The sequence below is a fragment of the Pistacia vera genome, unplaced genomic scaffold, assembly GCF_008641045.1.
Source record: "Pistacia vera cultivar Batoury unplaced genomic scaffold, PisVer_v2 Contig474, whole genome shotgun sequence".
Lineage (NCBI taxonomy): Eukaryota > Viridiplantae > Streptophyta > Magnoliopsida > Sapindales > Anacardiaceae > Pistacia > Pistacia vera.
Window position 1 is genome coordinate 714,220 of NW_022196306.1, and position 26,095 is coordinate 740,314.

General features: G+C 34.1%; 3 protein-coding genes and 1 pseudogene across 3 annotated transcripts; 2 read left to right on the plus strand and 2 right to left on the minus strand.

The window, feature by feature from the left end:
- Positions 1 to 687, plus strand: LOC116146223 (ethylene-responsive transcription factor ERF039-like). Its single transcript, XM_031431625.1, has one exon. It carries the CDS (start codon positions 1 to 3, stop codon positions 685 to 687), a length of 687 nt encoding a protein of 228 aa, XP_031287485.1.
- Positions 688 to 1,642: 955 nt separating this feature from the next.
- LOC116146224 (secreted RxLR effector protein 161-like) lies at positions 1,643 to 2,314 on the minus strand. The gene has a single exon (XM_031431626.1). It carries the CDS (start codon positions 2,312 to 2,314, stop codon positions 1,643 to 1,645), a length of 672 nt encoding a protein of 223 aa, XP_031287486.1.
- Positions 2,315 to 10,933: 8,619 nt separating this feature from the next.
- LOC116146173 (autophagy-related protein 3-like) lies at positions 10,934 to 15,129 on the plus strand. The gene is made up of 8 exons (XM_031431584.1): positions 10,934 to 11,214; positions 11,311 to 11,381; positions 11,660 to 11,776; positions 12,443 to 12,609; positions 13,102 to 13,187; positions 13,475 to 13,526; positions 13,997 to 14,062; positions 15,000 to 15,129. Exons 1-8 carry the CDS (start codon positions 11,054 to 11,056, stop codon positions 15,069 to 15,071), a joined length of 792 nt encoding a protein of 263 aa, XP_031287444.1. The 5' UTR covers positions 10,934 to 11,053; the 3' UTR covers positions 15,072 to 15,129.
- A 2,153-nt stretch (positions 15,130 to 17,282) lies between these two features.
- LOC116146225 lies at positions 17,283 to 25,835 on the minus strand (annotated as a pseudogene).
- Positions 25,836 to 26,095: the final 260 nt, after the last annotated feature.

The following is a 26,095-nucleotide window of genomic DNA, read 5'->3' on the forward strand; positions in this document are numbered from 1 at the left end:
ATGTCCACTTCATCAAGTTCCAGCTCCAGCAACTCATCAACAATTACTCACTCTAAGGCTAATTCTACAAAGAAAAAATCAAATAGCGCCAAACAAACAAGTACCGTAATTGAAAATGATGAGATCAATAACTGTGATAATGAAACAAGGTGCAGCAGTAGCCTGAGCCTCAAATATCCGACATATCGGGGCGTGAGAATGCGAAGCTGGGGCAAATGGGTGTCTGAAATACGTGAGCCCGGGAAGAAATCAAGAATTTGGCTTGGAAGTTTCCCTACTGCAGAAATGGCAGCTCGAGCCCATGATGTTGCCTCTCTGGCTATAAAGGGTCACTTGGCTCACCTGAATTTTCCCGAACTAGCTCACCGGCTTCCCCGGCCGGCTAGTGTTGCGCCTAAAGATATTCAGGCTGCAGCTTCTGAAGCTGCCGCTGCCACGTTTGAGTCTAGCCAGAATGGGATGGCGCCTTGTAAAAATGAAGAGTCGTCGTCGTTCCAGTGTTTATCAGAAGAAGAGAGTGATCGTGCATTGTTTGATCTTCCGGATCTCTGTGTTGAAGCAAGTGGTAACAGTAGCTATGAGTTTTGTTACGATTCATGGGAGGAAGTAGAGGGTGAATTTGATACGGGATTATTTGAGTTTGAAGAAGAATTATCCAGCTGGGATTATCTGTTGGGTAAATATTAATGTAGAGGGTTTTAAACTTTCAGTTTAATAAATATACATCGTTTTATTTTTGCTATATTATTCATCAATTTTACATACAATCTGATCGCACACTAAATGAAGATGCAATTTTCACAAATTGGATTTGATCGATTTCTAGGTTTCGTGGTAAACCTAATTGGTTACTTCCAATTACGTAAATCAATAGAGGTTACTTTGAGCCATATAAATTTTATCCTTTTTCCAAATAAAGTAAAATTAACTAAATAAGCAAAAGGGATATATAAGTGTTAAGAATGAATCAAACTCAACCTAACCTGTTCCTCTATCAAACACAACCAGCAAACACTCAAGAAACAATACAAACAATAAAGAATCAAGAATCAAGAACACAACCAATTTTACCGTGGTTCGTTTATCCCAAAGGAGTAAACTACATCCACGTTGAGCTCCAAGTAAAATGGAGGCTCACTGCACTATAAGGATCGATCCAATTACAGATTACAACTCAATCAAGAACAGCCACTCAAAACCCACAATCATCCAACCTTCAATCTCCCGTAATCTACTCTCAAAAAAGACAACTACTACAAACGTCTCAATCAGAAGAATCTAACACTTCTTCTACTCACAATTTACCCAATAAACTGCAACAGATTACACTAATTGAAGATTAACCAAACTAAGAATGAAAACCTAGCAAAGATGAAAAATGCAATAGAGAGGATGAAAGGCTGCTTTGAATTTATATGAAAATTTTAGCTTTATATATGTTGACTTCAAGGCCTCATTTGCACCGTTGGATTAGATTGAAAACCAAAGGCTGAGATCTGTCACTTAATAAATCTTCAAAACGACAGCGTTTGAAGCTTCACTCAACAATCTCCACCTTGAAGCTTCAACACCTGACCAGGACCAAATACCTTATCAGTGCAGTTCACCCACAAGTTACTCATCATAGCTCGGTTGCTGCCTTTTACTGAATATGCAACAGGTTCAAGCAGTGCTTGAACTTGGTTGGAGAGACCACCTTTATTCCCATATCTGAAGGGTTATCCTCGATTGACACTTTTTTCAGAATGATCACTCCTTTATCCACCAGTTCCCTTACAAAATGGTATTTGACATCAACATGTTTGGTTCTCTCGTGGTACACGGGGTTTTTGCTCAGGTGTATAGCACTTTGACTGTCTAAATAGACTATAATAGTACCCTCCAGCAGATTAACCTCTGACAGTAACCCTTGGAGCCATAAAGCTTCCTTGAAAACATCAGTTACAGCCACATACTCTGCCTCAGTTGTTGATAGGGCAACAATTGGCTGGAGTTGGGACTTCCAGCTCACACAATTTCCTCCTAAGGTGAACACGTATGTCGTGGTTGATTTCCTTGAATCCTTGTCACCTGCAAAGTCAGAATCTACAAACCCTACCAGATCAAGTGAGTCATATCTTTTTCCATAATTCAAGCCCACATGAACATAACTATTGATATATCTAAAAAGCCATTTAAGAGCAAGCCAATGTTCAAAACCAGGGTTTGACATAAATCTGCTTAAGAGGGAAATTGCAAAAGAAAGGTCTGGTTGGGTACTAATCATGGCATACATTACTGACCCAACTACGTTTGCATAAGGGATGTTTTCCATTTTTATTAAGTCTGCATCTGTTTTGGGACATTGACTCTTACTTAACATGAAATGTCCAGCCAAAGGTACTGTTACTACTTTAGAACCTGTCATGCCAAATTTGGTCACCAGTTTTTGCAAATATGAAGTCTAATGCACCTTCAGTTCATTATGCTTTCTGTTTCTATCTATGACCATGCCTAAAATCCTTCTTGCATGTCCTAAATCTTTCATATCAAATTTAGAGTTTAATTTTTCCTTTAACTCTTCTATCCTAGATTTAGACTTGCAAATTAAAAGCATGTCATCAACATATAGTAACAAATACGAAGGCATATCATCATATAAGGCATAATAGATCAGCTTTCATATTTGCTTTGATTGAAGCCAATACTAAGAATAAATGCATCAACACGTTTATACCACTGCCTAGGGGACTGTTTCAGTCCATATAAAGATTTGTGAAGTAAACATACATGGTTAGGCATGTTTCTATCTACAAATCCTATGGGCTGTCTCATGTAAATTTTTTCATCTAAATTCCCATGCAAAAAGGCAGTCTTGACATTCAACTGTTCTAATTCTAGGTCCTTATGAGCAACAATGGCTAACATGATCCTAATGGTTTTATATTTCACAACGGGGGAGAATATCTCGTTAAAGTCTATTCCCTCCCGCTGTGTGTAGCCTTTGGCTACTAACCTGGCCTTATATCTAGGAGGGTCAGAAGAGGTTATACCTTCCTTCAATTTGAATAGCCATCTACACTCAACCAGTTTCTGGTCTTTGGGATTTGGAACCAAAGACCAGGTTCCATTTACCTTAAGGGATAGCATCTCTTCCTCCATTGCAGCTTGCCATTGTGCTCTGTCTTTGGATCTAACTGCTTCTTCATAGCAGTCGGGTTCTGACCTCTGAACTTGAGCCCCTGCCACCAGGGCTGTGTAAATCAAGTCTGCATAGGAGTATCTTGATGGTGGCCTGATTTCTCTCCTACTTTTATCCCTGGCTAGCTGGTACTGAGCTAAAGGATCAGGATGGGGTTCAGCAGGTTCTGTTACATTTTCCTCTTCCAAGTCAGGGTCCAGATCTGGTTCATTTGCTTCAGCTTCCTGATGTTCCAAATCAGGTTGAATTTCAGCAGGCTCCACCTCAATTTGGACTCTCTCAGGCTGATCCTGGTTCATGGGATTGATGCTTGTTGATCCTGCATCAGGGTTAGCAACTTTGCAAGGAAATATATTTTCATTAAAAATTACATCTCTGCTGATTATTATTCTGACTCCTGGGGTACTTCTATCCCAAAGCCTATACCCTTTGGTTCCCTCTTGATAACCTAGGAAGACACATCTAAGTGACCTAGGGTCTAATTTCCCTTCACTGTTATGGACGTATGCAACACATCCAAATGTCCTCAAGTGTCCTAGACTAGGTTTCCTATTACTCCATTTTTCCTCAAGACACATGAAACTGATGGCACTTGAGGGACTTCTATTAATAAGGTAGGCATCTGTGTTTAGGGCTTCTCCCCAAAATGACTTAGGAAGGCTGGATGTAAAGAGAAGGCATCTCACCTTCTCTAAAAGGGTTCTGTTCATTCTTTCAGAAACCCCATTCTGCTAAGGGGTTCTCCTAACAGTTCTATGTCTTAGGATGCCATGTTTTGTGCAATATGAGTCAAATTCCAAGTTACAGAACTCTAAGCCATTGTCTGTTCTAAGGGTTTTAATCCTTTTGTCAGTTTGGTTCCCTACAAGAACCTTCCAACTCTTAAACCTACCCAAAGCTTCATCCTTAGTCCTAAGTAAGAAAACCCACACCTTCCTACTATAATCATCTACTATGGACAGAAAATAACTACTACCCCCGTGTGATTTGACCCTTTCAGGTCCCCACAAGTTAGCATGCAAATATTCTAAGCAGTTGGCAGCCAGTGGAAACTCAACCTATGTTGCTTGCCCATAATGCAGGTCTCACAAAATTCAAGAGGTTTAATTGGGTACTTACCAAACATGCCCTGCTTATGGAGGATGTCCAAGCCCTTTTGGCTCATATGGCCTAGTCTTAAGTGCCATTTTCAGTAACATTCAAGTTAGTAGAAACCAAAGCAGAATTTAAACAATCAGCATAATAGGATCCAGACAGAATATACAAGCCATTTCTTTTTATCCCTTCAAACAAAACACAGTTATTCTTATAGACATAAAGGCAATCATTTTCAGCTTTATAACTACAGCCAGATTCATCTAAGACACCTAATGAAATTAAGTTTCTTTTTAATTCTGGAATGTACCTCACTTTAGTCAACTTGATAGTTTTTCCACTGTTTAGTTTTAATGTGATATTGCCTATCCCTTCAACCCTACAGGCATTATTATTCGCCATGCAGACAGTTTCTAACCTATTCTCCTCATAGTCCTGAAACCAATCTTTGTTGGGACTCATATGAAAAGAGCACCCAGAGTCCATTACCCACTCATTTATCTTTTTTGTTTTAGAAACAGTTAAAACTTCAGATTCTTCTAAACTGGACTTAGAGGTTGCTAGGTTGCTTTCAGTATTCCCTTGTTTCTGTTTCTTAAGCCAGGCATAATAGTTCTTTTTCAAATGGCCAGCCTTGTTACAGAAGAAACACTTCCTGGTTTCTCCTTTGGCCTTACGGTTTTGTTTTCCTTTTTTCTTATTCCTAGGCCCACTATCAGACTAGACAGAATTACTAATCTGATTAAAATCACCCTTTCTTTTAGCAAAAAGATTACTACCAGTTCTTCTCTACAGTTTAATCTCTAATTCCCTAGCTTTTAACCTTGAAACTATTAAATCTACGCTTGGGACAGTACCAATATATTGGAGGGCATTTTTTACAACCTGGTAATCTTCAATTAAAGAATTCAAAAGAATCATAGCTAAACTCGAGTCTCCGAGTTCTTGATCTGTACCCTTCAACACTTGGGTCAGTTTCAAGAACTCATCAATATTCTCATCAATAGTCCTAGAGCTATCCATTTTATATGCAAATAAAACACCTTTTAAGTACGCTAGATTAGGAGCAGATTGTAATGCATAAAGAGATTCAAGTTTACCCCATACCGCTGTCGGAGTTTCAAAACCGTCTACCTTTCGCAGGACCGCATCGGAGAGGTTCATGATTATCAGATTGTACGCCTCCTCCTCCAGCTCTGCCTTCTTTTTCAGTTTCTCCTCTGACCATTTGGTCACGTCCTTTTCCAGTGCAATGGCTACCTTGTTATGAGATAACAAGGCCTTCATTTTCTTTTTCCAACTATTGAAATCAATTTTCCCATCAAATTGGGTGATTTCAACTCGTGTGTTAGTCATAGTGTTTAGATTTGGGGCTGGTGTTTGAATTTAGGGTTGACACAGAAGAAACCCTAATTTAGTTAGGATCGAATTTGGAACTGATTTCAAGAAATTGACTGGATAATCTAAGGTTTTCTTAACCCTAAGCCTCTAATTTGACTGATTATACCGAAACCCCCAATTTGTATAAACCCTAGGTTTCAAGAATCACTCAAATTAGACCGAAAACCCTAATCTCGCTCTGATACCACTGTTAAGAATGAATCAAACTCAACCTAACCTATTCCTCTATCAAACACAACCAGCAAACACTCAAGAAACAACACAAACAATAAAGAATAAAGAATCAAGAACACAGCCAATTTTACCATGGTTCGTTTATCCCAAAGGAGTAAACTACATCCACGTTGAGCTCCAAGTAAAATGGAGGCTCATGCACTATAAGGATCAATCCAATTACAGATTACAATTCAATCAAGAACAGCCACTCAAAACCCATAATCATCCAACCTTCAATTTTCCGTAATCTACTCTCAAAAAAGACAACTACTACAAGCGTCCCAATCAGAAGAATCTAACACTTCTTCTACTCACAATTTACCCAATAAACTGCAACAGATTACACTAATTGAAGATTAACCAAACTAAGAATGAAAACCTAGCAAAGATGAAAAATGCAATAGAGAGGATGAAAGGCTGCTTTGCATTTATGTGAAAATTTAAGCTATATATATGTTGACTTCAAGGCCTCATTTGCACCGTTGGATTAGATTGAAAACCAAAGGCTGAGATCTGTCACTTAATAAATCTTCAAAACGACAGCGTTTGAAGCTTCACTCAACAATAAGATTATAAGTATACTAGCTTTGGAAACTCTGATCAATTTTGGTAAAGAATCGGGAACACAATCCAACATTTTCAGTCACTCCTTTCTGCTTTTGTTTATTCTTCTGTTTCTTTCTATCATGGTCGAATAGAGTTAAATGCTTTTTTTATTTTTTGTTTTTTTTTTTAGGTTTGTCATAAGTAAACTTAATTCAACCATACAATCTAAAAGTAACATTTAGATAATTCTGGTTAATTGTGGTTCAGAAAAAGTCTTTAATTGAACCTCAAGAGATTGATTTGGCAGTCAATAAAGTTTGCTCCTTTTATTGACTTCCTAGGTTCAAACTATCTTGGGGTCATCTACTGCATTTGTGATTTACCTTGGAACATTGGGTTTGTAGGGTGTTCAATGAGCCCTAGGAAGACAAGGATTAGTTGAGATGTGCATAAATTGGCCCAGACCACTTGGTTATAAAAATACAAAAATTAATTATAAAAGTAACATTAGTGGAGGTTAGTGGATCAAATGGTGGTGACCGATAGAGTATTCGTCGCCAGAATCAGTCAAAAATTAACTAAGAACAGGAAACTCTAGCTTTGCGGTAGACTGTAATTAGCGAGAAATTAGATATCACAATGAGAGAGGTTTTGTAGAGAGGAAACCAAAGGTTTGAATGGTGATGACGAAGAGAATTTTTGCCACTGGAATCAGCTTTGGGTAGTAATGGAATATTAACTTTGGGTGGAAAGGTGATATTTTGAAACTTTTTGGGTGGCAAAGGGTCATTAAGGCAAACCTTGGGTGGGATTATGTCGTTTGCTCTATATATAAATTACATATGCAAACTAGTATTTTCTTATTCATGTAGAAGCTCTGATAAAAATTGTAAATATAAAATTGTATTAATAAGTTATTCGGTAATTAGTGCAATTATCTTCAAAACATCTTTAACTCTAAATAAAGACAACTCTAATATAAAAAAATAATCAAAATATATCGAAAGAGTTGCCAAACCACCACCAATGGTGGTCGCTAGAAACTTTGGTCAGTGGCATGTCCAGTGACACCACCAACATCAAAATAATCGGTAAAAGCTGATCTATGTGATACAGGTGATTCCATCAACTTTCGGCATTGTGATAGGCCACATTTTGATGCCAGTAATGTTGCCAAATGTGCCACCAACGACAGGCGCTAGCGGGTACTACCGGTGGTGTTCTAGCAACTATTTCATACTCTTCGTTCTTAATTTTTAATTTTATAAAATAATTGTTTAATCAATAGTAATTTAATAAATTATCAATATAAATTCAAATAACATTTGCATTTATTGTTCAAGGAATCAAGGGTATTTTTGATATTGTACATGTATATAATTAGTTTAAGAAATAATATATGATTTTGAAAAGCTACTAGGTACCTTTTATGATTCTTTTATAAATCTGATTATTTTATAACCAATTTCAAACTTAATCAGTTTTAAATGATTAATTCATAAAAAATAGGTAAAGGATTAATTCTTGGGGTAGGGGATCCAATGAAATTGCTTTTCTGACACTATTTTGAATTAAAATTTTCTATTTTTTCTTTTAAAGATTTTTTAATTCAACAGTTATTATTTTATAATTTGGTGATTATTAAAATGGGTATTTGTAAATGTTGATATTTGTTGAATAGTTGAATGCAGTGGACCGGTGGTTGACCGACGTTGATCAATGGTTGACCACCATTGATTGGAATTGACTATAGTTGATCAGCTATTACATTTTGACTTAAAAAAAAAAAATAGTTTTTTTACTTAAAAAATATAATAATAATTTTTAACTTACATTGAATATTTTAATGTTGAGGGTATTTTTGTCATTTAGTACATATATCGTTCCATTCCCTCATCATTCAATTTTATACGTAAATAATTGAATCATTATTCACTCCATACTTGATTCACTATTTGAAAATTTATCATTTTCCATTTCTCTTTAATTTTCAATACAATTCCGACAAGTAAACATGATCCAAAATCATAGAATAAGCCAAAAGATAAGAATGTCCGTATGTCATTCTATGTACTCCGACACATATTTTTTCACTATTACAATGTTCACTTAACATTTTAATTATATATTAAATACAGTATAACATTTTTATAGTGATACTCTATATAAGAATAAACTCTATATGGTCATAAAATGTTTTTGCATTTTTTTGAAAAGTTTTTTGAAAAAAGTTAAAAAAAGTTGAATTGAGCTGGTATTACGATGTAGGATTTAGAAATTAATAAAAATACTCCCTATGTTTGTTTATTTACTAAACACCCCTATAATAAAATTTTAAAAGTTAACAAAAATACCCCCAACCCACCCATTGAATAATCACAGCCGGAGGGTGGCTGAAGTCGTCGTATCGACACATGACTGGCTGGATCTTACCAATCGTGTGCCGATATGGCCTTTGCCGGCCAAAGAGACGGCCATCGTTGATGGTCAACAAGTCGTTGACATCTGGTTACGGCCAAAGATCTGGCCTTTTCAGGCCAGATCCACTAGATCGGCGCACTACTGGCCAGATTTAGCAGATAGTGCACCATTATATCAGATTCTGACCAACTTCCGGCAGTGATGGCCAGAATCTGGTATAATGTGGGTTTATGGGTGTTTTTGCAATTTCGAAAAAAAAATATTTAGGGGTATTTAATTAAATTAACAAATTTAAGGGGTTTAAAAAAAGTTAAATAATATTGGATCATATTGTGAGTTTTTGGGCATTTTCCTGTTTAACTTTTTTGGAAATACTAATAATAGTATTCCCAAAAACCAACCAGAGAGCCATATTTTTTCACTATTACAATGTTCACTTAACATTTTAATTATATATTAAATACAGTATAACATTTCTACAGTGATACTCTATATAAGAATAAACTCTACATAGTCATAAAAAATTATATTCCCATTTTGGGATAGTTATAAATAAGAATAAACTTCTCATTGTAATAAATTATAATTTTTTTAATTCTTATCTTAAGGAAAGTTACCTCCACATAGTAATAACTATCTTTATATTGTAAAAATATATATGTTATATTACATTAAAGTTTTAAGATGAAATAAAATATTTATCTAAAATTGTTTGGGACAATGATTTATATTTTAGAGTTGATACCACATCTTTTAACTTACGGATATATTACTCACTAGCATAAACATCTTCTTATTAAAGCCAAAATATTTCTAACATCTCAAGTATGTTTAGAGTTTTTTGGCACGGAATTTTTTGTATCTCTGTACTATCATACTCGTGATTATTTCCTTTCTATTTTTGTCTTCCTCCACTCAATTTGTAACTTGCAATTTATCGACATCAGAAGTCCTAATCTTGCAATGTTTAAAACAATTGACAATTATCTGTGATTTCATATCAATTTACCATGCAGCAACTGCATTTATAATTCTATCAAAGACACTTATATTTGTTAGTTCTAAGACATGATCTTCTATCCGTTACAAAAGTAGGCAATTGAAGCGTTGAATTTGAAATCCTAATACAATTAAAACATAAGTTTAAATCTTAATACTGTACTACTAAAATATGAATAATAAAATAATTTTTTTTTTGTAAGTACACATCTATTAAATAATAACCTCCTTATAGTAATAAAATTAGTTAGTCCCACCATTATGACTATAGAGAAGTTTTACTGTATTTGTAATATTCAGTATCTAGCCTGCAACTGTTTAATGTATTACAAATCGTTATTGTTTTTAACATTAGGATCAATGTGCTGGCAATTATTTGAATTTGAAGTTTTTAGGATCAATGTGCTGGCAATTATTTGAATTTGAAGTTTCTCTTTTTATAACTCTATATATTTAACGAGTTATTTTTTCATGTACAAACTTATTATCCAAATTATTCTATATAAATTGACGTAGCAATCCACTTTAATTTGTATCATTTATCTTTAATTTTAAGTCTTTCAATTATATTATAAAATATCAATTTGTATAAGTTAATTTGAACCAATTATGATAACTCTAAATATTTAAAGAGTAATATTATATATACAAAGTTATTATACAAAAACAACTGGAACTCTTACTTGATCAATAGTTTCAAGTTATCAGAGAATTAGTTGAAGTGTGCGTAAGCTGACTCAAACATTTTCGATTATCAAAAAAATAAATTATTATACAAATTATAATAAAAGATTTATGTAGCAATGGATTTTAATTTGTCTTATTTATCTTTAATTTTAAGTCTTTCAATTATATTATAAAAATTTAGATTATATGAATTAGTTTCTACTTTTAGTATTATTCACTTAATTATCATTTAATGAAAAAAAATTAATTTTTGATAATATAGTCAAAACTATTATTTATTTGAATTAATAATTTTCATCTAAACAGTCCTTTTTTTTTTTCTTGGGAGATATTCCATCCTTCTCGCATTAAAAAGTAGATGGGTGAGAATATATAAATATAAAATATCGAAACTTGAAGCTTCTTCCAACAAAATACAAACTTTACCTTTCTCCTTTCCTCGGCAATTCGGATTAGGGATTCCTCCTTATTAAATTATTCTGCTAATCAATTTCGAGTTTAAGAAAAATGGTACTCTCACAGAGAATTCACGAAGCATTCAAAGGAACCGTTGAGAGAATCACCGCTCCTCGGACCGTCTCTGCCTTCAAAGAAAAAGGCGTTCTTAGCGTTAGCGAGTTCATTCTTGCCGGCGATAATCTCGTCTCTAAGTGCCCTACGTGGTCCTGGTATTCTTAATTTATTAATAATTTAACTGGACTTCATTAATTATTATAATCGATTCTTGTTCCGTCAAATTTTTTTTTTTTTTTTAATTCGGTTAGGGAATCTGGCGAGCCGAGCAAGAGGAAGTCGTATTTACCAGCGGAAAAACAGTTTTTGATTACTAGAAACGGTAAATTTCTACATTATTTTTCTTGAATCAACTTTAATTTGCAACGAATATCAAATCGATTGTATCGTTGTAAATTTTGAATACAAGCAATAATATGCAAAGGAGTAACTTATTTGGTATTTACTCAGCGCAAAAATGTTTGGGAATTTATATTTTTTAATATAAGTTATGATTGAATAAAGAAATTTTGTTGAGGTTAATATAGGATGAAATGTACTCTGAATGAGCTTGTGTTTGTGTTTATGTTGTTAATAATTGATCAAGATATCGCTTTTCAGTGCCATGTCTAAGAAGAGCTGCATCTATAGAAGAAGAATACGAAGGTGCTGGAGGTGAAGTTTTGGTTGATAATGAAGATAATGATGGGTGGCTGGCGACTCATGGGAAACCGAAAGGTACTATTTCTGATTAGAGTAGTTGTCTAGTGTCAAATTTAAATTTGAATGCTGCTCCAAAGTGTAAGAAGAAACTATTGGCAACCAGTGTATGTGTTTGGAGAATTTAGTGGTTCCAAATTTTTAAATAGTTCTGGAGGTGGCATTGCCTGTCTCTCGTGTTGAATTACAACCCCCAAAATTTTCTATTAAAAGGGCTGCCTAGAAAGTGAGGGAATTAAAGGAATTTGAAATGTGGACGTTGATTGGGTGTGATTTGGCATCTCCACTGTATGTCATACACTGATATATGAATTTGTGTGTTTCCGTTCTATTTTCTTAAGAGAGGTTAAAATCTTTGTCAATGCTTGCTATTGTTTTCAATGTTTATGACTTGGATTGGCTTCAGATTTAACATCTTTAAAGTGAAAGTAGCTGTACATTTGGATGAGGAGCTCTTGCATGACATATTTTCCCAAAATATCTTCTTAATATAGAAGTCAGATAATGGGTCCCTAATATTTATATCAATCATAGTGTTGGAAAATGTTTATCATATGTCTTCTGTATATGTATCAACAATTGCTGACAACTCTTCAATCTACATAAATTTCTACCTAGTCCTGTTGCATGCAGAGTGTGTTGTGATTTATGGTTATCCATTTGATTTGTTCTCATTTTTTCTAGATAAACTGGATGATGATGACAACTTGCCTTCCATGGAGGCCCTAGAAATCAGCATGAATAGTAACGTTCATCAATCTATTTCTAACCACTTTGGGGGAGAAGAAGAGGAAGATATTCCTGACATGGCTGAGTATGAAGAATCTAACAGCCTAATCGAAGCAGATCCTGTAAGTCATTACTGGTTATGTTTATGTCATAGGTTTCATACGTGAAATAACACTAATTATATCAGATTTCTTGTTTTCTAGTAAATTTCTAGTGGTTATTAAAAGATGGATGATTGCCATGATGAATCATCATTTGCTGTGTTAGATGTAATAAAATCTCTTTGGCAATTCATCACATGTTGAGTGCTTGCTCTGTATCTGATTATTGTATTATTGGTCTGGTTATTCTTACTCTATCTTCGAGGAACCTCTTAGTGGTCTTCCTCTACGATTATTGAGAAGAGACCCTCATTGCTTCCCTCTTCATGTTGAATAGCAATTTCTATGGACCTTTGGATCCAATGGAGTATCATTTTATAGCTTCCTCAAGAACCTGTAGTTGTAATCTGATTTTACTTTTGAATGCCGCAGAGGGGGCCAAATTTATTGACCTGTGAGTTAATATGAAGAAAAAACTGAAACTTTTTTTTTTTTTTGTTTCTATTAATGCAGGCTACACTTCAGCCTACATATCTTGTTGCTCATGAACCTGATGATGATAACATTCTCCGGACTCGTACTTATGATGTCAGCATCACGTAAGATGAATTGATAGTAAAGTTTCCTTATTTTTATATGTTGGATGATATGCATGTCTAATTCCGCTTCTACCGAATATGAGAATCATAAAATAATTGTAAATCTCCAATGTGAGAGATTTCTGGTGAATGGGTTGATGATTCCTTTGAAATTATTTATCTTCATCTCTCGCTTATAAACATCCTGTGAATGTTGGAAGGACCAAATGTATTGATAAGATGTAAAATTATTGTGTAATCCACAATGTCATTTAACTGTTGATGTGCTTGCTAATGATCTATTTCAGGTATGACAAATATTATCAAACTCCTCGTGTCTGGCTTACTGGATATGATGAGGTTTGTCAGTTAATTTGTATCGTATTTGTCAATATATATGGATTCTCTTCTCATTCAACTGAGACAAGTTGCCTTTATTCTCAAACTGTCTCTGTTTTCATCTCTTCCTTTTGCAAATCGGTAAAGGCTAATCAATTGTAGCATAAATTACTTCTTGACTTGAAACTTGCAATAAAAAAGATTCCTACTACGTCTTATAGTCAGTGACACATTTTGTATTACCACGAATGCTTCACAATATATGTATTAACCTTGGGGATATGAATTCTTCTTGTTTTGCTCCAAAACACAGTCCTGATGCTCCTTTTTTTCCCGTCTTTATTTTGGTTTTTCAAATCTACAAAATTGAACCTAACACAATATCAAGTTGTATAAGAAAACAATTGATCTGCATTTTTATGTTGACTAAATTCAGTTGTTGAGCTAATTATATTTGACCTGGTTGAGCTTTTTTTTTGGTGTTTTCACAGTCAAGGATGCTTTTGCAACCTGAGCTTGTACTTGAAGACGTTAGTCAAGACCATGCACGCAAAACGGTGAGATTGGAGGCTTTTGTGTGTGTTTAACAATTTTGCTTTTTTATTTAAGAGTTCTGTGGCCGGTGAAAATTTCAACTGGAGTATTCTTATTGTGGCTTTTCATTTATTTCATTCAATGACTAAAAAATCAGCCATTAATAAGCTATAGCATAGTCTTTTCTATCCTTAATACTGGAGGCTGATTTGTATTGTGTCCTAGGAAATTTTTATGACAATGGTAATGATCGATTGTTTTTATGAGGGATTAAAATTATTTGAAGCCACCCAAATTTGAGTAATCATAGAGAAGATTAAATTTAGGAAATTATTGTTTACTAATTTCACTTTATTTTTTTGATAGAAAACCATGAAAGATTTATTGATAAAATATTAATTTTACTGTAGTAAATATTATTTTCTTAGTTGCAAAATAAATCTTGGGTTCTGTTCTTGAGAGCATAATATGTCAATACCTTATTCGATCATGCAGATAAGGCATATGTTAGTTGCACCTCAAATATATTGTTTTAAATATAATTTCTTAAGCTGTGACACAAAGTACTAGGTCTTGGGGCATTACTTTTTTTAAATATTGCTTGCACCTCAAACGTGTCATTTTTTTCTGAAACCACTAGAATTTTCATATAAAATGTTTAATACATAACGTTATTTACTAGTAAAATATTGAGTATTAATCAACAATTGGAGATGGATTTGAATCTCGTGTTTCGTATTTGAAATATAGTGGAGGTATTATTGTGGGTTGAGGGGCGGGAGGATATAGGCTTTTCAAAATCTTTCCCAAAATATGGACCATTTTTAAATTTCTCTGCTCTACTGTTTGTGGTGAAGACATTTGTTGTTCATTCATTTATTTCATTGAATGTGACTTCATATGTATATATCTAAGATTTTTGTTGAAATGTGTTTTTTCCCTGTAAATCTTATATAACAGGTAACCATCGAAGACCATCCTCACTTGCCTGGGAAGCAGCATCCATACATCCATGTCGACATGGTGCTGTGATGAAGAAAATTATTGATGTTTTAGTGTCACGTGGAGTGGAGCCTGAAGTTGACAAGTAAATTTTTTTTTTTTTTTTTTTTTTTGGCTCATATTACATTAAAAACTTGAGTTGAATTTTCCTTTATATTCATACATTATCTCCAATGTAAACTGTCTACTGACTACTATCCAATCCAAAATTCAATTGCATTAGCTCTCACTTACTGATAAACTTTTTGTAATTAGTATGCATCCACTCATTCATGCAACGAGGGTGATTAAAAGAAAATAAATTCTAATTTACATGGAGTGGAGCGACTAATATCATTGAGGACAATCTTAGCTCATAAATTGAAAGAAAATTCAGATTTCATTCAGACTCACCTATATAAACATCTGTATATGCTTCCACTTAAAGAACTATTTTACGATTGCGTACAAATAGTCAAGTCCACAATTAATGACTTAAACTACTTGGTCCTGGCAGATGATTTGATTTCATGCTACCTCCACTATTTCTATATTCCATCCCTGTTTCAAAACATGAGAAAGAGTAGCTACCACTCAGGCTGAGGGATGGTGTGAAATTGCCGCCATATAGAAGTGTTCACTATTTACAATGACTATCCTGCAGAAAGTTGTAGGAAGGTTGAGGATCAAGAAGCATAGAAAAGTAGTAATTTAACATTATTTGAATTAAAATTTTCACAAGTTAGTGGCTGTTAGTTTCAGGTTTCAGCTTATATGGATACATATGTATGTATATTTTTTATTAATATATTTTTCTTCTGATCCTTTAGCTTTTTTGGTTACTATTTGTATATGTCTATCTTCTAATTATGTACTTTGTAGGTACCTTTCCTATTCTTGAAATTGTGTGCCTCTGTAATTCCAACTATTGAATGATTCACCATGGACTTTGATCTTGGTAGCTCAAGCAATTGATAAGAGGTATTAGTTTCAACTCTATCTGTAATTGATGTTCCAAACATGGCTCAAAAACCTGTATGATGATATTATTTGATTTATTAAATTTATTTTTTTAGTATGGCTTTTGTAAGCACATGCACATTGATCAAAAAGCAGTTTGCTATTAATTTGGCATCACTGTTAAAGTTTTGGTGGATGAATAGTAAGCACCTTCTTTCATGATAGTCATGTCCTAAAGCTGTCTTGGTGTATAGGGTTTTTGAACTGAATTTCTACTCTTCTTGAATTCTGACTCTCAACCTGTGTATGAAGCTTGGCAACCCCATACACCATCTGTGGAATTTCCTATCTTACTGATTCACTGTAATCTTGAACTATCAAATTGTACAACCAAAAGGACAAATAAATTGCTCCTTTCATTCCTTGCCGTAATTTTCCTGATTTGTGTTGTGCAAGCACTGGGTTTAGGCTGCAAGGTAGTCTTGGAATTGCACCTTATGAAATTGGGGTATCCTCTTTTAGAATAAATGCATGTTTTTGGTTCTCAGATGGTAATAATTCCTTGTGGTCGTGAACTTGGAATGTGGCTTGGTCAATTAGATTTATGTGGTATAAGGGAGTTTTACATAATATACACTGAAAGTTCTTAAGTGTCATTTATCTTAGTAGGAGACTTGGAGAATGGAGATACGATTTATACGAAAATTAGTGCTATTATCAATGAGAAAGAAAATATAAAGATGTAGCATGTTATACTGGATAAGCACATATAATTTTTTTTTTTTTTTCAACCCCATTTTTTGTTTGTTTGGTTTGTATACATAATTTTTTTTTTTTTTTTTTTTCCCTGGTTTGGGCTGTGCATATAGAACTGGAAAAACACATGGGGAATGAAACAATGTTTTGGTGTGTTCTGAATTGGTCAACAGACAGCAACCTCTCATCCTGTATTAATACGTGAACAAACTTATTACTGAAATCATGAAAACCTATTAAAGTTGTTGATTTGGTATTAACTGTTGTTAGAGTTGCTTTAGATTCTGTAAATTTGAGGTGCTGGATATATATTATTAATACAAAACTCAACTATTGTTGTTGATTGTATTTAGATAGAACAGTATAAGTTATGCATGTCCAAAAAAAAAAAAAAAAAAAAAGTTGACTACATATGATGAATTAAGTTGAATTAAAAAATATAACTAATATCAAAATGATTTGGAAATTCTTAAGAATACATGCAATAAACAGGAAACGAGATTGTTCAAAACTAGAAGGTTTAGGGACTGAGAGAGAAGCATGTCTCTATCTTTTCTGGAAGTTCAGTTTTGCCATTGCGTATGCAAAGCAATTGCAGTAGTTGTGGAAATACTTAAGTACAAGACCTACAATAAGTAAATCATCGTATCGATAACCAGTAAGTCATTGATCGCTTTGCGCCCTCCATACACTGCGATTTCCTCTGTTATATCTCCGCATTGCGAAGTAAGAATACCTTTTACAGACCATGCTGTTGGGCAAATCCAATAACTCCATATCCACCATTTAGGTATTTTCTGCAATCAGGAGTGTGCAACATTTGTGAATTTTTAATCTGCATCATAGTTCCAAATAATTTGGCATCTGTATGAAAACAACTGATCTGAGGAACTCATGGGTTGTCATATGTTCATGTAATATTTGTCAGAAAACTGATGAAGCGCCATGAAACTTAATGAGGTTTTCAAGATGAATGACATGCCTTGACTTATATATATATATATTTGTTACTGAGGGTATTCGGGTCAGCTTACGCGTACCTTGACTAATATTCCGATCTCGAACAAGGCTTTTGAAATAGGATAAGCCTTGCGATCCGTGACTAACAGTATTAGCAATCGTTATTGTGATTCAAACCTGAGACTACAAGGGGAGCAAACCCCTTGGCCCCAAGCCTATTGCAACTCATAAACTTAATTGATAGGTTTGTTAGAAAAGCTAGACTAATAACTTTTTAGCACAATGTTGAGCTAGAGAAGATAAGTGTCCTTACTGGTCCAAGTATGAGGTACCCTGAGAATAAATTGAACATGGTGTAGGAGAAAGTTGCAGATACCGTAGCAGAATAAATTGAACATGGTGTAGGAGAAAGTTGCAGATACCGTAGCCACTTGGTAAGTCGGGGTCACTGAGGCAAGCAGCATGCCAAAGTAACTGAAGAAGAGCAGTGTGCAAAACATTGTATAGAAGTACCAAAATACTTCGTAAAATGACCAGTAGAAATTTATTGCTGGATATGTGATTGCTGTAAACAAAACAGCTAGAAGGAAAACATATGGGATTTCAATTATCACCTGCACAATACAAATAATGTGGTCATAATCAAGTCAATATGATTAAAAATTAAATATTGACCATTCGGGAGTAACAGGTGATCTATGAACTTTTTGACCTGTGCCATTAAATACACCCATGAGGAATACATTCCAGTAAACATTTCTCTATAGATAACAGTTATCTCAGTAGCTAAGAATGGAATAACAGATGAACAGTTAGGATCCTCCTATGACTAGCATCAAAATAAATGCAGATGCCAATATGGTAAGAAGATCCTGCCCACCATCTCTACAGAACAAGAATCACTAATTAGATTATTCATAAAGAACCCCCAGCATTGTGCTGTAAAAAGTTCTAGATCCTGTTTTTGGATTGACTTGCTTTTAGTTACATTGTAGGGGACAATAAGAAGTTTATTTTTTTTTTTTTGTGGTTGGCCACTCAGTATACACAAGTAAATTACATGTTTCATGGCCAATGCATTCTTCAGATATTAAAACATATTATTCACATGATGCAATAGATTTAACCTGAATTTCATTACTTAGGTTGAAATGTAATAAACTAGTATGGCATGCAGAGATAACCTGATATACTCCATCCCCACTTCCCTTTTCTGTTTCCCCCGCAAAGTTTTTACTTCTGCACAAAGCTCCTCAATCTAGTTTGTGATCATGATACAAATGTGGATTTTCTTTTCAAAGTAGAACTTATCAGTTGCAGAAAAAGGAAATGAGATGTGATTGCAGTAAACTCTTGTGAATGGTCATCAATAGGACATAAATGTGCTAGTTGGATATTTTGCACCACTAAATATATCCACCTTGAATTAAACTTTTCTAAATTTTTTATGCCATAAAACCAACAATTGTGCTTAGCTTAAGTTTATTAGACTATGCAAATTTTTTGGGGCCTTGGCTAGAAAATTCATTTATTTCTTTGTGTTTGCTGTTATCAGCCCTGATAAAAAGAAGCTGGCTTTTGAAAGCAGTTAATGTAAACCTGTTCTGAGTCATCTAGTATGACCTCTAGAACATAATCATACTGACGTGGATGAAGACTTAGCTTTTCTAGGAAGCTGTGTGATTCATGGCATTTGAGTACTGGCTATAAAATATGTAAAACCAGAATATTGTAAGATGGCTTACATCTTCTGCCCTTTCTGCCATAGAACTGCTCCAAGCAAAAAAGATGATATGGTAACAAGCGCCAGTCGTGCCAAGGTATAATTGGGACTTCTCCAGTATGTGAGGTGATGTTTCCAGAGGCATGCCTTAAATTGCTCCCATTCATTTTGTGGAAAGCGTGTAGAAAAATGTAGTTCCTTTGAACCTTGTGCTGGCTGGATCAATTTTCTGACTAGTTCCATGTTTTTCCTAGAAAAATTGGAATGCATGTCACTTTGTTTCATATAGAAAATTTAGAGAGCAGAAACACTGCCTGCTGAAAGCTTTTTTCTTGTTCAACTTGTGTCAGAACTGATTATTAAGTATCAATAAGAGCAAAATCTTGACATATTGACAAGCCACTGAATATTTATCACTGAAAAGCTTACCGGAATAAGTGAGACTCTTTATAGAGAAGGGCAAAATCCAAACCCAGTTGAGCTTCTGCAGCAGGACTAGTGACCTCTAACATCCATGTTGCTGGGTTGTAGTTATGTTTGATTTTTGGCACCCAGAAATGCCCTGTCATAATGTACATAGTATTAGATGTTAGCATTTATTCATTGCCTATGGATGATGTCGACAGCTTTTGTTTCTGCCGTTTGCCTGTGGAGTTCTTTATTCAAATGTCTAACTACTAAATAAAGAAATTGCTAGCATAGCAAACTGGTTAAACAGAGAAAGAGAATCTGATGGAAATTCAAATATTGCTCTCGCTTTTAAGCTTACTTCAAAATATTCACTAAGCTTGCTTGAATGCAGACACAGCTCTCCGGAGTATATTATTTCTCCTCCTCTTTTCATCAAAATCAACTGCCACATTTAAAACAAAAAAGGTAACGAACTCTATGATATTCTTCATACTTCAACTGTTGTAAACCTCGACTTCCGGTCATTATAGACTTACACAATGAAACAAAAACAAAAAATTTGGAATATCCAGCAGAATATGCAATGGGAAATTTCTGAAGAAAATGTTATAGTTGGCCATTCAGCAGAACTTGTTTTACAATTTATGGTTCTCTCCATGTAATAATTGCCTCTTAACAAAATGAACATCTTAGATATCAGTGGAAATGAGCAAATTAAGGCAAAGTTCTGAGATTGTGATTGGAAACCCATTACATTTTGGCTTTCTGTTTTTTACAACCTGGAGATTAATTCTTATCCATAAACATATAATTTGCATATTATCATCTTAAAAAAATGAAGGAACATCGTGAAGATTTAATTTTTGAAAAAAGAACTAACATCCTTCTATCCAAGTTAATTACCTCATCAAATGCCTAAAATATGTCAATGCTTGGCTGGTGAATGGTACAAACAACCGTCCTCTTTGTATGGACAATATTTTTTACAACTCGCATGACGACGACTGCAGCTGCTCTGGCATCTAGACCTGAGGTGGGCTCATCCATGAATATTATGGATGGATTAGAAACAAGCTCTACTGCTATAGTAAGCCGTTTCCGCTGCTCATTTGATATACCACTAGTACCAGGGATTCCAACTAAAGAATCTTTGATTTCATCAAGTTCAATCAGTTGAAGAACTTCTGCTACAAATTCCTGTTAAATAACAGAGTTAACTGAAAATTTCAGCAGCAGTTTATTTTCAATGTACAGGCATAGTTTTTAATGCATGGAGGTCTTATTTTGATTTTTAGTTATTGTACTTAAATTGTAACGTAAGATGAGAAAAGCTTTTTTGTAGTAAAAATAAGCACATTAAGTGATCATATATTTGGTGTTAGAGATCTAGAATATTCCGTTCCTGCTAACTTTTTGATTCTAAGATTAGTGAAGTGTCCAATAAATAGTCCAGTTTGATCTTACAGTCTAAGAGGACTGCCTTCTTCAAACCTCAGATATATATACAGGATATCTCAGTATATAATTTTTCCCAAGACAAAAAATAATCGAATTTGATGATTAAACTACATGCAGTATTTATATAAAGTTTCAAGACGTCTTTCAGATTTTGTATGTCTATCAATTTGAGCTGGCAACCGGAGCCAAGCAGAGTATTTAACTGATTCTTCAATAGTAATCTGGGGAGAATGTATATCAGTCCGCTCACAGTAACCTGATATTCTGGCATGTGTATCTTGGACCTTAGGATACCCACAAACTCTTATCTCCCCTTCTATAATACCACCAGTCTTTTTTCCAGAAAGGACATCCATCAGTGCCGTTTTCCCGGCTCCGATAACACCCATCAAAGCTGTAAGAATTCCAGGTCTAAATGCTCCAGTAATATCACTAAGAAGCTGTAGTTTCTTTAGTGGAAAACCTCGATCTCTCCATTTCTGGGAAATGCATAGAGTTTTGATCAGTTTAAATTGTACCAACAACATTCTAGGGAAATCAGATATCATAAATATTGCAATTACCTTGGGAGTATCAACAAAGTATTGCACATTCTCAATGTTAATGTTAAGGGCTCAAAAGGCAAAACCATTCCTGTAATATTAACTTCATTGTTATTACTGCAATCATCAAAACACTAGAAACTAATCTATCTTATTTGTGAGCTGAATAATTACTAAATGTCGAACATATTTTTTCATAAATCTATTTAAGAAATGCAGCTTCTCACCTGTAGTACTTGTTTTTACAGCACCTTCAATAGTAATGACAGAAGGAAATTCGTTTCCCTTAGTTGTATTGCTCAAATTATCCGTTCCCTTTAAGCAACATAGCTTATCATGAGAAATGATAGCCCGGGATCTCCCTGGTGCTGCACAAATTCATTTTCAACTGACAAAGATCAGTGCAAGAAGAATTGATTCTTTACTCTGTTAACTTTTCTCCTTCTTCTAATGTCTGATGAAGAGGATTAACTTACATTTCAAATAAGTCAGTGCACAAATGAATCCGAAATTAAAAAGGAGCCAGAATCCAAGCAATGCTTCTGTTGATATCCAATAGAAATAGTCACTGAAGTTCAGTCCTTGTTTGTTCAGAATTTGATGTCCAATTTTAGTATTTGAAGATGAAATCTGTAATAGACAATTTCCAATCAAATTTTTTTTTGTGATACTACAGCTATTTCAATCTGTCGTTTCTCTAATCATCTGTCAGTACAACTGATATGACACAGGTTTTTGAAATCTATATGGCTGATAGAATGATATGATGAATGATGTGAAAAATCCTAATAAAAACAAACTTTACATGAGTAGTACTGCTCTATTAATTAATAGTAGTAGTTTCACCTTTTGCCATCTTGGGGAAAGGAATTCATTGACTGAAACAGCTATTTCTGCATAAGCGAAAGGGGAAAACCAAAAACCACATCCTAACCAAGCAGGTAGAGAAGCTGCAGTAAGGAAACGCCTATTAGGTCGACCTGACTTGCCGAGAGTCTATTTATTTCAAAATTTAAGCACAATTCTTTATTTTTAAAGAAACAAAAAGGATTAATAAAATCTGTAAAACTCATTTGAGTCTACAGAAATAATTTTGAATACAATCATCAGTGCCCTATCTTGAGAATTCTTACTGTAAGTCATTCTTACATTGTGGAAGTAAGAAGCCACCAAACAGAAGCATCACTAGGAAGGATGAAAGGGCACAGATTGCCGCGACGGATGGATTTCGGACTATGGAAGCAATCAAACGGAAAAGTGATATTGACAGTTGATGAACCATGAAGAAAAGGAGGAATTGACGGAAGAACCTGACAATAATTGATAACGCTTGGACTTATGAAGGGATAGAATATATTGTTTGTTTGCATGGAGCAATAGCTAATTCAAGACTTATAAAACTGACCTCTCTGGTTTAGGACAGTAACCAATGGCATAATAGGTAATAGCTGTCCATACAAAAGCATCTGTTAATGAAAATGGAACCTTTAAAATGATAGCTGGAATGGAATAAGTCCATGCAGGATAGAAGCAGAAATCTCTTTGTTTGTAGAAGACTGGGAGTCAGAAGAAGTCAGTGACAATTCTTCAACCCCATTGCACAAATGTCTAACCAGAGCATAAAATAAGGAAGTCATGTAGTAATCCGCGTGGGAAAAGTCAATTTTCATCTGAGTTCGTAAGAACACTGTCACTGTTATCAGTGCAATGAACACAAGCTGCATGGTGAAAACAGCCAGGTGTGAACTTGTTTAATTTCTACAAACACAGAAATAGTTCTCATAATTAGTCAATACCTGTCCAGTTTTAAACAAATAAATGAAGGAGTTACGCTTCATCAGAAGCCATTCTCTAGCTAGGCATGCTTTGAATAATTCCCATTTTCTCAGCCAGTAGTTATTAAGTGACAAAATGTTTTTGTAGCACTTATGCTTATCGAGAGGCCTTGACAATTCATCATTTAGTTTCTGTCCCACATGAAATTCATTGAATATATTCTTAAATTTTTCTAGAGAAACATAAGAATGAGGAACATGCTTGTGACACCAGTATTGTGCTTGATCCTTTTCAAAAACCACCTAAGCAGCAAAAGAGAAAAGAAGAAAAAAAAAAAAAAAAAAACCAAAACCAAAGCAGAACATCAGTTTAAGGCAGTTATTATTAACATGGCACAAAAATTAAACAAGGACACATACTTCTTGGAGGAAGTCAGCAACGCCTTTTCGAGGTGGGCACCTCAAACCACAATGCTCAAAAAACTCTAGAACATTACTACGAGGTCCATGGTACACAATCTTTCCTTCTGCCATTAAGATAATGTCATCAAAGAGATCAAAAGTCTCAGGTGCTGGTTGCAGAAGTGATATCAAAACGGTTGAAGCAGTTATGTATGCCAAGTGCTTCAGGCAGGCAACAATCTGAAAAGTGGTGGATCTACCTAAGCCATTTAATATTTCATCCAAAAAGAGAGCTCTTGATGGACCAATTATCATTTCCCCTGGTAGAGAAACATATCAAGCAGAGTTTATAAGATAACAGGAAAAATAACTTATATTGCAATTGGTCTCCTCAAATCTAACTCCATACATTGCCATTAACTTAACTCAATCTATGGTGAATTCCGGTAGAATATATACTAAATGGCAAATTTTAAGAGTACTTATGCAATCTACACAACCTGTTGTCAATCTTTTCTTTTGACCACCTGAAATTCCTCTTTTCATTGCATTCCCCACAATTGTGTCAGCACAAACTTCCAGCCCGAGGATCTGAAATGTATCAATCAGTAACAGGATTTTTGTGAATTAGAGTGAGGAAATCTAGGAGTAGGAGGAGCCTGTAGAAAGTTGAACCTTTTTCTGTCAATTAGAATTACCTTCAATATATATTCTGTCTGTAGAGTTTTTTTTAATCCTTCAACTGATATAACCTGTTTGTACAGAAGTTGTCATCAGGAAGACCCATGAAAGGGAAAATGAGCCAAGCTGCGCGCTATTATAAGTTGGAAAATAATAGAGAAAAGTAATTCTTGCGAATTGTTTACCTTCATAAAGGTATCTATATCTGGTTTTGGGATAATACCAGCTTCCTTCTCCCTTCTACTGATTTCTTTCATAATATCTTAAGTAGCAAAACGATTTCTATAATGAATTTAATCTTGTTAAGAGTTTGATTATGACCCTTACATGAAGAATACGACTTATATGACTGAGAGTTGTTAATATTTTAATATTTTAAGAAATGCATGGCGTGAATGCATGAAATATGAAGGGAAATTGAATCTTAATTTATTATTAATATAGATAAGAAGTGGGTAGTGAAAGAAAAAAAAAGCTGACAACATTTTTCAAAACTGTGTCAGATATATATATATATATATATATATATATTAACACTTTTTACGTGATACATTATATATGAATAATCTCTATATAATCATCAAAAATTATAATCCTATAAGAATAAACTTTACATTATAATAAATTATAATTTTTCTAATTACTATCTTAAGAAAGTTATCTGCACATAATAATAATTATCTGTATATTGTAATATATATATATATATAAGTTTAAGATAAAATAAAATATTTATCTAAAGTTGTTTGAAATAACTATTTATACTTTAAATTGTTACCACATCTTTTAACTTGCAAATACTTAATAACTTGTTAGCATATATATATTAGATTAGTTTTGAAGGTGTGTATCCTGGTAGGTATACATATGCAGGATTCTGATAGTAAAATTTACAGCTTGCCAATTAACCTATAAATTAAATTGGTAATTCATCACGCTACCCTTGTATCCAGTTAACCATCTTCATCAAATAAAACTTTATCCCATAAATATTAATTTTAAAAATCATCAATTTGTTTTATTTATTAATTTTTACTTTCCAAACCTTAATGGTAAGAGCACCAAGTAATGTGTTATGAAAGAGACTCTGTTAGAGCCAGGAATTGGTGGGTTGCTATCTTTACAAGAAGATAGCAAACCAACCCATTCCTGGTATTGATTATTTCATTCCACAATCTGATCTATACGGTTCTGAAAAACCTTGGCAGATTTGGAATTTCTTTAAACAACGGCTTCGAGAGGAGCGTGATGATCAAGATTTAAANTTGATGAGAGCAATTGGGCGTAAAGCTGTGGAAATAATCAAGTTCTTATCGAACAAATTAAAAGTTAATGACTGATCACTAACTTAGATTTAACTTCTGTGAAGAGCGATTGGGCACTAACCCATAGGCCACAAATTAAAAA

Coding starts and splice junctions, on each gene's coding strand:
- LOC116146224 (XM_031431626.1), bottom strand. CDS start 2,314: ATGGAAAACATCCCTTATGCAAACGTAGTTGGGTCAGTAATGTATGCC.
- LOC116146173 (XM_031431584.1), top strand. CDS start 11,054: ATGGTACTCTCACAGAGAATTCACGAAGCATTCAAAGGAACCGTTGAG. Junction 11,777..12,442: donor GACTCATGGGAAACCGAAAG/GTACTATTTCTG, acceptor CATTTTTTCTAG/ATAAACTGGATGATGATGAC. Junction 13,188..13,474: donor ACTTATGATGTCAGCATCAC/GTAAGATGAATT, acceptor GATCTATTTCAG/GTATGACAAATATTATCAAA.
- LOC116146223 (XM_031431625.1), top strand. CDS start 1: ATGTCCACTTCATCAAGTTCCAGCTCCAGCAACTCATCAACAATTACT.